Source organism: Harpegnathos saltator, unplaced genomic scaffold, assembly GCF_003227715.2.
Source record: "Harpegnathos saltator strain DR-91 unplaced genomic scaffold, Hsal_v8.6 scaffold51, whole genome shotgun sequence".
Lineage (NCBI taxonomy): Eukaryota > Metazoa > Arthropoda > Insecta > Hymenoptera > Formicidae > Harpegnathos > Harpegnathos saltator.
Window position 1 is genome coordinate 1820698 of NW_020230327.1, and position 13317 is coordinate 1834014.

The window sequence follows — 13317 nt, forward strand, 5'->3', positions numbered from 1 at the left end:
GGGAACGGGACACGGGCAACGATAACATCATGTGTCTCCAGACGTGTCAAATCGTTTATTATACAGGAGACTGTGATACGGCAACATGTATTCGAAGATTTAATATTTAATACGTACTTTTATTTTTCCTGCTTCTCCACCCCCACTCTTTTTAGCCCTCCGGGCATAGTCCAGCATAAAGATGGCAGCTGTGGTTGCAGCACGGACATAAACCACCTGAAAGTGGATATAGCACGGACTTCCACCACATGCAGATTTTACCGCCGAGACCTGAAAGTGGATGTAACATCGTAGTTCCCTTCTCAAAATGGATGCAGATGGCGTCCTTTCCGGAAAGTCGGTGTCGCAGAAAATGCCGTGTTGGCCGCTTTCAGGTTTCTCTCCGCTGTCAAGCCCTAGATAAATTTTCGTATTGTCAAGGAGGACCCGAGGGATCCGGCGGTAATTGATAAACGACAATACCGACTGTCTTAGTTACGCTGAAGATAATGAGAACATTTATACCATATTATATTTCGATTACCATGGCGGTATATTTATACGATACAACTAACGATACAAAAATATCGTATAAATATATTGTTACTATAATAAGTTTGTTGTTTGTTGCGTCTCACTTGTTTCACCGATCTCGCACCAACGACGTCGCTCCGCGATCTCATTTATTATTCTTATTTATTTATTTCTTATTTTTAAATATAATAATATAATTAAAATATAATGTAATAAAATTGAATATATAATATAAATATAATTATATTTTTAAATATAATGAAGTAAACGCGACCCGTACAAATCTCTACAAATATGGGTCAAGGTAGGAGGTATTTACTAATTGATAAATTAACAATAAACAAAATAAGTATTTATTTTAGCAAAATCTTCCTGATATAAAATTCGCTCATTCTTTCGCAGATAGGATATGGTTTTAGGAAACATAAATTGAATATTTATCAAATAAATTCGTCTTGTATTTCAACTTTTACCTTTAAGAAACTGATAAATTACGCTAAAGTCCTTGTTCGAGAATCCCTGTGCAATGGCCGCTCGGTAAATCTGATGCGCCAGAGAGCCGAGCGGAATTGGAGTCTGTGTTCTCGTCGCAGCGGACTGCGCTAGTCCCAGATCTTTAGCCATCAACGTCGTGCCGAATCCACCCTGCAGTTAAAAGTGAATAAAAATTAATCTTAGTCTTAACCTTAGTATGTATTGATGATTACTTTCCTTCCGTTGCGAAATTAATTATTTTCTAAGTGAGTCGCAGCGATTATCAACTTCACAGTTGAAAATTTCATCAAATAACGCGTACGATTCTGCTATTCCGAGTATTCTGACTCCATTTCGTCTTGCGTAAATTCGCAATCGAGTAAAAAAAAAAATTAAATCACAATAAATTTCCGACCTATGTGATTACCTCGTAATTTTTCGAGCTAGGAACGTCAGGCAGAATTCCGGGGACCGGATTATAGAGGTCGGAGGACCAGCACCTGCCCGAACTGGAATTTATGATATCCGCTAATAATTTCGCGTCTAAGCCCAATCTGAAAAACAAATACGATCCGTTACGAATAGTATATGTATATACTTTTTTCTTCCGATATCTCCAAATCAATAACGAAACGCATCTCCCTCACTTTTGTCCGAGGTTGAACGTTTCCGCAGTGCCGATCATGCTGATCGCCAACAGCATATTGTTGCACAGCTTGGCTGCTTGGCCCATGCCCACGTCGCCGCAGTGCACTATCCTCGATCCCATAGCTTCGAGTACGGGCTTGGCGGCGTCGAAGTCCGTTTTCGTGCCGCCAACCATGAACGTCAACGTGCCATTTTTAGCCGCGTTTACACCTGACGGAGTCAGCGAACAGATATTGTTAACATACATATTTACGATTATTCTCAGAGAACTTGCCGGACGCGTTAACACTACAAACGCCTATTGATATTAATAATATAACTTTTCAACTAAATATTCCATTAATTTTCTACTAATGTGGGAGATGAACATGTTGTGTGTACCTCCCGACACAGGACTGTCGATGAATCTCAGATTACGTCGTTGAGCCTCCGTAGCAACCGACTGCGATATCGACGGGTCCACAGTGCTACTGTCGATCAACAAAGTGTTCTCCTTCGCTGCGCTGGAAATAAATCGTCATTTTCCAAATAGGCTCAGTGCTGATAAAAACAAAAGTCACAGGAATTGTTTTCACCTTAGTACACCGTGTTCGCCGGTATAGACATCGAGAACGTGTTGATTTGAAGGCAACATCGAGACAATGACCTCGACTTCTTTCGACACCTCGGCGGCGCTCGACGCATCACTCGCACCTTTTTCTACCAGACCCGTTATCGCTGATTTGTTCACGTCGTACACGCTGAGTTTATAACCCTAACGATAAAGAGATAAGATAGTTGTACGTGCGAAAATACCGTTGAATATTTGTCGATGGTAATCTCTCTCTCTCTCTCTCAAGCGAAACATTTAACTCTTTATATCCTGACGGTACTTAAAAGTTCCGTATAGTATCGTCCTATATAAACGCTCATATGTTTTTGAACTTGTTTTTCTGTGTCTTACCCTACATTTCTGTCGGTATTTACAAATATCATTTTAAAATCATTAAATTGTTATAATATTTATCTTTCTATTCCTTATAATATGACAAAAGCTATTTAATTACATAAAAATTTAATAAGAAGGTCTTAGGCAAATTAATTCAGGATATAAAGGATTAAATTACTGTCTTACCTTCGTCAACAGATTTCTCGCCATGTGACAGCCCATGTTGCCTAGTCCGACAAAGCCAATTTTCGAATAACATCTCGCTCCTAAAAAAAAAAGAAAACAGAATTTTTCCACTCGTTATATACGTTAATAACATTAAAGAGGTCGATATGATACGCAATAATAAACTTGATATAAAGCGGTAAAACAAGAAGATTGTTGTATAAAAATAAAAGTTTTCCAGTGCGGACAAACACATGCGACAGTTTTCCGATTACTGTAGTTAAAGCGAATAAGGCTCTGTTGACATATCAATCGATAACGGGGAGAGGAAAAGATTAATAATGCTATGCGCATGCATGCTTGATTTACTTTACCGTTAGTAAACTAGTAAGATTTTTATCTTGCCGACCCAGAATATTATATTTAATTGATACTGAGTCATTCAATGGGCCGAGTGAATGTCCTCGGATTACTCGTTCGTACAACGTCACAATATTGCTCATAAAGAGAGCATGACCAAACCTTCAAACGAAATTAATATTTAATTTCTTTACCGTGCAAAAAATACAAATACAAACGGTGTTTACCTGTTGCTACGGTCATGAAACTGGAGGAGAGTCTCACGGACGCTGCGAAGACACCCATCTCGTGGTCGAGCTGACGTTCACTGATGATGCGAACACACAGTGGAATATTCCGGGCGCCGGTTCGTATGGTGTTGGTGACTCGTAAAATGGAATGCTAATTATAGCGGCAGTCGGATTTGAATATCTCCACGTGGACGGGCACAATATTGTGAAGCAGCACGTGTCACTACGCCGGATAACGATGAAATTCGATGCAAGTCCAACTCGTCGCCGTCAAATAATTCTCCCGAGAAGCCAAAAGAGAGGAAATGAACGATCTGTAATTTGTCGAAAGCAAATATCGAGCACTGATAATCTCTAGCGAATATAAGAAAGCATGATGGAAAGCAGCGACATCTTATGTGCGAGAACTATTCCTTAATGGTTATCCAAGGCCAGTTGCATAAGAGACCGATAAGAATTAATAATACCTTTTTAAGCGCGGGCAATTTAAATTACGTTTGTGCGACTTCGAACCTCTTCCTCGTTGGAAGCGCCATAAAATTTATCAATTCGTAATTGAGAAAAAAATGTAAATATGTGCGAATTATTGATGCCACTTCCGATATATCTAATTATCACACAAGTCGTCAACATGGCGCTCTGAGAGAGAAAATAATCTCCAAAAGATCATAGTCGACGTTTATTGTTCGTTCAAAAGTTACCGACAAAAGTATGAATAAATGTTTCGGGATATACAAAACTATATTAATGATAGAATGTACATTCTAGAATAAAATTCTAATACAGTCCGTTCATTCCTTTGAACTTTCTTTGTTCATTCAACTTCTTCACGAGCGTGCCTGCTATTTGAAAAGTGACTCAGGATCATGTCCTAGTCAACACAGGTGAAGATCAGAGATGTATCAGTGATGGCATCAATAATCTGCATATTTACCAAATAATTTACCAAAAAATCTGCATATTTATCAAAAGACTTACTTTGAATAGTTTGATAAAAAATGACGCGATGATCTTAACATATGCGAACGTCCACAATGTACGCATAAATTGTGTCGAGGTAGGAATTATATCCACTACGGTAAATATCTATATAGAGACAACGTACGAGACTAACACGAAAAATTGGCTCTTCCAAATCCCTCTTCGTATAACATAAATAACTTACTAATCGTGACCTGATGAATCGTGACCGATGAATAGACCTGATTCTTAAAGTCATTATCTCCTACCGTTGATATCGCCGTCGATAAGACGGTGGTTGGAGACACGCTGCGGCAACGCACTGCGGTGCGTTAATCGCGATACCACGTTATTGTTTTACTCGCAAAACTTGCCGTCCGAGAGATAGAATTGCCAGTAGATGCGCGCGGTTGATGTTACGTTAATATTCACGTGACATGTCCGTCGAGTTGCTTCTTAGACGCGCGTAAATGCGACTAATAGACAACGTAACGTGTCGCGTGCTATCTGCGCTCTCCATCGCTATAACCGATTATTTCACGGTCCTGTTATAGGGATCCGTTAACATCGCGTATAATTTCCCCCTTTTCGCGGCTTGTACAAATGTCACGACACATCAAGCACGTAAACGCGCATCCCGCGTTACGTGAAACGTAGCGAGAACGGAAAGGACGAAGAGCGTGTTGCGTCGGTTCTCATAAATTCCCGAGAGGCACATAAATAAAACTACGTGTTTTATCGACGCTCTCAATCAACGAAGCGTGTCTACGTTACATATCCAGCAAGGTGTCCGAAACTTCAAGGAAGTGTTTTTTTCAGGAAAACCCGAATCAGTCACGTCGGTGACGTCGAAACATCACGTTATTGTGTAAATGTGCGAATACAAATATGTAAATGTGAAGAATATACGCGAGCGGCAATCTCTCGTGCCTGAATCTCTGAAACTGGCGATGGAATCCGAGCTGCTATTCTGCTAAGCGGCATCATCATAAAAACATGTGATTACAAGCGAGATTACAGCGAAATAATAAATACACACACACACACACACACACACGACAGTCTATTAGACAGTCGCGTGTCGCGTTGCGTATCGCCCATTGCTCATCGCCGTAAACGTACAACGTCACATCGAATGATCTCCATACGGGAATCGATACGATGAAGGACGAGCGCTCGCTCTAGCGAAGACATTGTTGGTACGGCGCCGGAGATAACAATAATGAATTCACCTCGTGTGTTTAGCCTCGTCCTGCGGCGTGCCCCTTACTGCCGTCACAATGCCGTGCCGTCCGGTCGATTAATTTTTCAACGCTCACCAATTAAGCTCGTCGCACGCTCGCTTGCGAATCGCGCAATTACACTTTCGTTTCGTACACCCCCCCCCCCTCCGCATAATTACATCCGTGTCAGCCACAAATGTCGCCGATAATTCCGTGTTTATTCAGGGTCTACGCTATCGAGGCAGTTATCTGCTGTCAAACTGCAGCCCCGAGTATTCGTATCCCCGGCTACAATACAAACGCGAGCGAGCGACCACGTGGACTGTGCATACACACGGCATGACTCGATGCGCTGCTCGCTCGCCGTCCGATCCCACTCCGGCGGCTCAAGGTGAAAGCCAGGTCGGCCCTCCATTCTCAGGTCGGGCGTATTCGCGGGCACATTCTGCGCTCGCCGTTTCCCCCGACTGCAACGATCGCCGAGGGGAATTTCCGGGTTCTCGCGGCTTCGGATTTCGGTGCTCCGGACGGTGCTCGTCGGCGCGACCCGAACGGCGATCCCCGTCACGTCGCGCGCGCTCTTTGTTTCGCGTTACGTTGCGTATCGACTATCGATGCGCCCGCGAACGGGAGAGAGGAGGTCTCATTCGCGCCGCTCTCGAAATTTCGACATTTCTTCGAGTAGAGATCCTTCTCGCTCGAGATCTCGCTGACACTCGGCCGAAGGTGGAGATCACTCGGTCACTCGGAATTGCGAGACTGTGACTATTCTGATGACACGTTCGCGCAAGGTGTTCCTTCGACGAGACGAGACTTTATCTGATCTTATCTGATAATAGTAGATCTTATCTGATAACTTTTTGCCTTCTTTCTTCCTCGTTCGGTCTCTATTCCACTTCCCCGAGTGGAATTTCACTCGGCCAAGTTTCGGGAGCAAGAGTGATCGGCGAGAAAAATCACGTTCCACTCCGAGAGACGTTAAGCGCGCGGGAGATTCGCGAACTCGCGGCTTTTGAATGGAGAAACTTGCGAGTAGTAACGGACAGGCAGGTTATTAGCCGGGGCACGCGAGTAGCGTAGAGATGAAAGCGCATCATGAGAGCTGACTCGGTATTCGGTATTTCGTTGCTCGTCATCGGCCAAGTGTTGGCCGGCAAGGAGCACATCATGACGATCGCGAGAATGGAGTCCTGGATATCGCCGGGGGACTTTACGACGATGATCGACAAGTCTTTTCGTTACTCCAAGTGCTGCAACATTTATCTGAGCAGTCGGTGCACTACTATACACACGCACACACACATATCGCTCGTCTCTAACTTGGTCTGCTTTGACCGGACTGTTTTTGCGTTTCAGAAGCGATCCACAGCGTGGAGATGTTGTTCAATCAATTTAGAGAGACGTATCGGTACGATTACCTGCTGCGCAAAAGGATTTACGAGTGCCAGGGTTACTTCTTACTGAGCCCGACGGACACAGAGATAGAGGAAGCGATGGACAAGTAATGAGCGAACTCACAATCTCGATAAATCGGCAGACGATGACAGAGTCATGCACGGTCGTTTCGATTGCGCGGAACAATGAGCGATCGAGCGAGCGAATTCTCTTACCGCGCGGCTGAAACGCGATTGTGTTTGTTCGACCCGCAGAGTACCCTCGACCATTTCGACCACGGAGATCCTCATTATCGTGGATGGTGAACTGAAGAACGACTCGAGGATCTTCAACGTCGCTCTGTATGGAAGTGCCAACGCGAACATCGTGTCGCGATCCGGCATTTGGACCTTGTCGGAGAATTACTTGGAGCCCCGACTGTTCGTGAAAGTCGACAGGTACGCGGTGACAGTCTTCGCGATCGGATTTTCAACGTCTTCTCGACGTTGAAGACACATCGGGGCGTATTTATCGGGACGCATGCAAATGCATCGCTTCGTCATCGTCGAAGTAAGATGTAGTAGCTACGTGACGGGTGACGTGGTTGATTTTTTAATCAGTTTAGCAAATATTACGTACCTTCCATGAATTTCGAAGCTGTTAATTTCATGTTCTATGTGTATTCACGTATGTGTGTGTGTGTGTGTGTGTGTGTGTACATTCGCAGTTACAAGGAGCTGAAAAATGAATTCGACATGATTAATATGAAGGGCAGAGAGCTGCGAGTGTGTTCGTTTTATCGGCCGCCCGTTTCTTATCTTAAAACGGCGACGAAGAAAGTAATAAACGGTACTGAGGAGGAGATATTTCTAGTGAATAACGGTAAGTCGGGTCGCTTGAACGTTCAATTAAATCACTTTTCACAGCTTACTCGCCGATCAATCAATGATCTCAAAGGCATATAAAAAGCACATAATATCAAGTGATATCAAGAATATAAAAGAAAAATATCGATTAATACACAATCTTAGAGAAAGAAAAGAAAATATCCCACGTACCGAAGAGAAAGAATGAACGAAATGATTGACATGACGAGTCGTTTGTATATTCGCAGACATGGAGAAAGACGGGATAGAGGTTAAGATATTTCTGCTCCTTGCGGAAAAATTGAACTTCACTTGGACAATACGAAAGCCAGGAGGGAGCTACAGGTTTATCTCAGCATGTCGTAATATTTTAATCGCCTCAATATTTCATATCCAAAGAAACAATCTTCAGATTAAAAAATGAAGTGACTTTGAGATTTAAAAATGAGACAACTTTCAGGTACGGCCGACGGAACGGAACGCAATGGCACGGTGGCGTAATTGAACTTTTGCGAGAGAGAAAGGTAGAATGAACGAGCGGGAAAAGTTCCAATGCAGAGAGCGGTATTAATTCAATTCGTCGTGAAAATTCGTCGGATCTCTCGAGCGATATTTCTCTCCTAGTGGTAGCAACGGAGCAATTGTTATTTACCATATTTCATTGCCGCCCTTGCAAAGCGACCTATTTTTAGCGAGTCATTCAAAATCAACAGCTGTGGCTAACCTAATTACGACCACAAATCTCATTGGTCGTTAATCTTCATTAATTTGTTTCGACCAAAATTGAAATTGGTTATCGCTGATCGATCGACTCTACGATCACAATGATTATCGGCAATCTGACGAACTTTCGTAAACCATTGAGACAGATTTGACGAGATGAATTGGAATTCCTTGAAACTGCAAATTTCATCCCCTTTTGAACGGTGTAGCATTAGATCCGATTGACACGCCAGAGATCATCGAAATATTTATTTATCGCTAGTTTACACCGCCTCGTATACACGTAGATCGACATGGCATTCGCGAGCATCTGGCTATCGGAGGATCACAACGCTTTCGCAAACTTGTCGGAGCCCTGGTTTCAATTGTTCATACGTTTCCTGGTGCCGCGGCCACAGCCGATCACGAGTTTCTGGGCGCTCACGAGGCCTTTCCCGCTGGAAGTCTGGATACTTCTCGTGCTTGTGCTGCTGCTCAACAGCGCTTACATGTGCACGCGCGCCAGGATCGATCCGCATTTTCCGAAACGTGAGTCCGCAGAGTGATGCATCCACCGCCCGGCGATATCCGCTCGACGATCGAGCACGGTCGATACGTGGAACCTCCTGTTTCATTTTTTTTCCCTTCCTCTCTTACAAATATAGACCATTAGGGTTGTACCCCCTAAAAGATCCGCAAATTGCGCCGAACAAAATTGTATGACTGTCATGCTTCCCCGATGCTTCGTTCGTGTAGATCCGCTTGATAAAAACCGGCCCTCGCTGTAAATGCTGCTTTGTGAGTGAGTGTGTGTGTGTGTGTGTGTGCTAATATTGGGTTGGCAACTAAGTGATTGCGGATTTTGTCGACAGATGGATTTTACACTTTCTTTTGTTTCGTTAACGTGTTCAAAATACCTAACCTATATTTTTTTCTTATTGTTTGGACTTCTACCTTTCATTTAGTACAAAAATTATATCGATTAGTTGTTTAGTTTTGTTTTTATCCCAATTTAAAAATGGAAGAGCAAGACGTGCACTTCAGACATATTTTATTGTATTATTTCCGAAAAGGCAAGAACGCATCGCAAGCACACAAGAGGTTACGTGCCATATATGGGAAAAAGCCTTGAAAGAAAGGCAGTGTCAAAATTGGTTTGCCAGATTTCGTTCTGGTGATTTTTCATTGAAAAATGCTCAACGATCTGGCCGTCCAGTTGAAGTCGATGAGACCCATATCAAGGCCATTATCGATTCAGATCGTCATAGCACAACACGTGATATTGCAGAGAAGCTCAATGTATCGCATACATGCATTGAAAAAAATTTAAAAAAGCAAATTAAAAATTTTGAATTTTCATTCTTATTTAAAATCCGCAATCACTTAGTTGCCAACCCAATAATTCCGCGAGAACCATGTGTGCTCTCGTATGTTTTTTCTTGTTTTCCTTGTATACGTTTACATTTCCGTGAACATTGGATTTGAACTGCGGGGGAAGTTCAATTATATGTTAAAATTATGACCATGACTATATAGATGAGATCAGTCATACGAGGTGATCGCGAACGAGCGGAACCGATATTAGTGTCGCAGACGTAAAGTGACGTTCAATAGGTTTTCGCGTTTCGATAGGTTTCCGCAGCTTTCTGTCCACGATCACGGAATTAATGGGCCGCCTGTTGGGCACATGGGTGCCCATGAACACTGCGAACGCCCGACTCGAGCTGCACTTATGGCAGACGGTAGGAGTCGTTCTGGTGACCGCTTACTGCAGCAGCCTCGCGGCGCGACTCGCCAGCTGGGAGTACGAAGTCAGGTGGAGATCGTGTGTTTTACATTTCGTCCGCGATCAAGCCCGAACGATCGTCATCACTGTTTGCAAATTTCTCAGCGCAATCTCAGCGGAAAAAGTGAAGAGGCGAAAACAACAAGCGAATACATTATTTCCACGGTGGAGTCGTAATAATGCCTCGTGTTTCATATGTCTTTATGAACGAATCATCGTATTTGCATGTGATATTAACATGTTGACTGCCACGGCAGGTTAACCGTGACTAACATCGCTGAAACTTCTTGGAATGATCAAAATAAGACGAATAACATCGACTAAAAAGTTTTCAACGACGTAAGTCGTAACTAGCTAACACTGCGAAATAAAAAATTATTGTGTTACTCGAAAATTAAAAACTTTTCTGGTAGAACATGATATTTTATAAAGAAAAAAAAAATTAAACACTACAGCGTATCGTATCGAAACATTTTAGCAGAAACAAACAGAGATGGGATTGACCATCGCAATCTTTGCAGCATGCAGTTACCTTTTTTACGCAATTTTTCGCATTTTGCGTACTGAAATCTGCAATATTTGTCTTGTAATATATTTTCGCGCTGGATACGCTCGGCCTTCCTGCTTTTTGAATGTAATGACGTACACTGTAGAGCCATGGTGATGACGGGTAACCATCAGCGAGCACAAACGCGCTGTTGATAAGGATAGGATTGATGATATTTAATCATATTACTTAATATTTGTATATTATTTTTATGCTTGAGTAAAATTCCACTGTGGCCCCCGGGCGAAACATAAAAGTTGCGTGGCAATCAACATGTTAATTTGCTCGTATGCACGCGATTGGTGCGATTTTATTACGCAATGCGTTCGTGATGCATCTTCTCGATTAACAACCTCGTCGAGTTCTCGGTCATTCGTTGTGACATGGAGCGAGACATGGAGAAGGGAAGACCTCGGGACAAATCGAGGCGAGAGATTGTTTTGCAGGGTCGACACGGTGCGTCAGTTCCTCGAGGCGAATCTATCGTGGGGCCGGAAAGGGCAGGTGCCGCCTTATCACGACTACTTCGACATGGACGTACGTTAAACTCACATTCGCATCCGCTCGTTTCTCGTACCGTCGTAGTCCAGCATAATCGAAAAGGACATGCAATGTTCCTTGCAGGATCCTTACTCGAGCCAATTGCCGTCAAGGTACATTCAAGTGGCGGACGATCAGACAACGCATCGGTTGATCGTCAGGGGCAAGTACGCGATCATCGGTAACATCTTGGGCTCGATCTTCTTTCCGGAAGATGATATCAGGAGCGAGGATCTCAAAGTGAGTCACACGAGGCGAGCGACGAAATGCCGCGCATATATTATATACATATTGCCGGTGTGTCGCACACTGCATCGGATTAAAGAAACCGCGGTCCGCGTTTGCAAGGGTTACAGGGTCATGAAGCAAACTGTGGGAAAGTTTTACTCATCGTTCGCCGTCCAACCGTGGCTGCTGCGGCCCGTCAACATGGTAATTTCCGTGCGTTCCTCACACGCGTCGGAATCTCCGGCGGCCCCTGAATCCGGCTCCGGGACGTTTCACGCGCGCGTACGGAAAGCTGGATTAGAGAGAAAGAAAGAACATGTTTAAAGTAAAAATTGCACCGAACTTTTTCTCCTCAGTCCGACACGTAATGTTCAATTCACGGAAGTTTGATTGTCGAGAAAAAAAAAAGAAACACCGGTGAAAGGAATAAAAAAAAAGAAAAGAAGATAGGAAGATGTGAAGAATGCGGAAATCACGTCGCGTTTGTCGCGATCGTCACAGCTTCACGAAGCTCGTCGAAAACGTCTGCATTAATAGTCACACACGCAATTTTTTCAAAACAGCGCAGAAACAGGAGAGAAAATTGAAGTAACGGTAGTTAACAGATCACCGGTGTGTGTCGACTTGGGCTGGACGTCTCACAAAAGTTCGCGCACAGTCCCTCTACGGAGAAAGAACTCGGTCTCCCGAATTCTCATCACAAAACGAGACGCTTGACCCTTAACCCTTCCACCCTATGCTACCTCGCAGATAATACTGTGGCTGAAGGAGACGGGCATCACGAACTTCCACCTGGTCGATGTCATCCGTCGTAGGGCGAGCTACAACCTGCGCGAGGTTCACAAGGAGTACGACGGTCACGACGGGACCGCTCGGGTTCTCGGATTGATGCCGTTAGGCGCCGGATTCAGCACGCTCGTCATGGGCCTGCTTATATCGACGATGGTGTTTCTCTATGAGCTGAGACACGCCGCGGGCAAGCGACCGATCCGCGAGGTTCTACGAGAGATGCGAGAAAAGCGCGCGGCCTACAGTATGATCAGCATGAGAGACAGAGTCCCGAAAAAGAATCGAGCTCGTGTGACTCGATTCGAGATCGGGCAAGAGATGCTCGGACTTTCCCTCGTTGAGCGAATCCGCTCGACACCCTGCGGATGTCGATCTCGTGAGCGAACAAATTCCCGAAAGTAACCAAAAGTAAGTTCTTCGGAAGAAAGAACGTCCGGGATTTTAACAGTAGAGAGAGGGGGAGAGAGAGAGAGAGAGAGAGAGATGCTATATACTTATTTGTATTGTATATACAACATATTATATACAATATATTATATATATTATAAATATATATTGTACAATATATTTTTCTTCTTGCGATATGCTAATCTCCGAGGCTATAGCGAGGTAAAATCTGAAGTAATCTGGATGACGTCATCCGTTGTTTATGTAACGAATGTATTAAAATGTTATTTTTCATATAACGCTCATGTAAATAACGTTTTATGTCAACGAGATTCTTATATTTCAAACATTATGTGTAAAAGGAAAAATCATACTTAATATGTGTATGTGTTTCAAAGATTACACAGCTTGAAAACTAATGTCTTTTTTACTATTGTTTTAAGACATGTTCTTTTAATAATAACGTTCTTTTAATAAGCTAATTTCAATAAGAAGTTTGCAACATACGTCTATTTTTCTTCAGTATTTATTACATGTTTCCTTCCACGTTTTATATAATATGTCTTAAACACATTTTCATATTTCTTGTTCAAAATA

At 43.2% G+C, this 13317-nt stretch overlaps 2 protein-coding genes across 5 annotated transcripts; one reads left to right on the top strand and one right to left on the bottom strand.

Moving 5' to 3' along the window:
* Window positions 1–843: 843 nt before the first annotated feature.
* LOC105183984 (3-hydroxyisobutyrate dehydrogenase, mitochondrial) lies at window positions 844–5665 on the bottom strand. Of its 4 annotated transcripts, none has more exons than XM_011142481.3 (8): window positions 5511–5665; window positions 3316–3632; window positions 2750–2829; window positions 2211–2389; window positions 2017–2138; window positions 1635–1845; window positions 1415–1541; window positions 844–1158 (listed from the first exon to the last, which is right to left on the bottom strand). In XM_011142481.3, the coding sequence occupies exons 2-8, from the start codon at window positions 3371–3373 to the stop codon at window positions 976–978; spliced, it is 960 nt and encodes a 319-aa protein (XP_011140783.1). In that variant the 5' UTR covers window positions 3374–3632; window positions 5511–5665; the 3' UTR covers window positions 844–975. The 4 variants fall into 4 exon arrangements, with proteins under 4 accessions (XP_011140783.1, XP_011140784.1, XP_011140785.1 ...); XM_011142482.3 differs by lacking the exon at window positions 5511–5665 and adding an exon at window positions 4484–4502; XM_011142483.3 differs by lacking the exon at window positions 5511–5665 and adding an exon at window positions 3103–3250 and having other exon boundaries at window positions 3316–3707.
* Window positions 5666–5971: 306 nt separating this feature from the next.
* On the top strand, window positions 5972–13128 carry LOC105183987 (uncharacterized). Its single transcript, XM_019841828.2, has 12 exons — window positions 5972–6771; window positions 6858–7002; window positions 7151–7333; window positions 7603–7757; window positions 7990–8086; window positions 8202–8265; window positions 8752–8992; window positions 10076–10259; window positions 11223–11313; window positions 11401–11556; window positions 11665–11748; window positions 12295–13128. The coding sequence occupies exons 1-12, from the start codon at window positions 6597–6599 to the stop codon at window positions 12733–12735; spliced, it is 2016 nt and encodes a 671-aa protein (XP_019697387.1). The 5' UTR covers window positions 5972–6596; the 3' UTR covers window positions 12736–13128.
* Window positions 13129–13317: the final 189 nt, after the last annotated feature.

Coding starts and splice junctions, on each gene's coding strand:
- LOC105183984 (XM_011142481.3), bottom strand. CDS start 3,373: ATGGGTGTCTTCGCAGCGTCCGTGAGACTCTCCTCCAGTTTCATGACC. Junction 2,830..3,315: donor TTTCATGACCGTAGCAACAG/GTAAACACCGTT, acceptor TTTTTTTTTTAG/GAGCGAGATGTTATTCGAAA. Junction 1,159..1,414: donor CTAGCTCGAAAAATTACGAG/GTAATCACATAG, acceptor TTTTAACTGCAG/GGTGGATTCGGCACGACGTT.
- LOC105183987 (XM_019841828.2), top strand. CDS start 6,597: ATGAGAGCTGACTCGGTATTCGGTATTTCGTTGCTCGTCATCGGCCAA. Junction 8,266..8,751: donor AACTTTTGCGAGAGAGAAAG/GTAGAATGAACG, acceptor GTATACACGTAG/ATCGACATGGCATTCGCGAG. Junction 8,993..10,075: donor CGATCCGCATTTTCCGAAAC/GTGAGTCCGCAG, acceptor GCGTTTCGATAG/GTTTCCGCAGCTTTCTGTCC.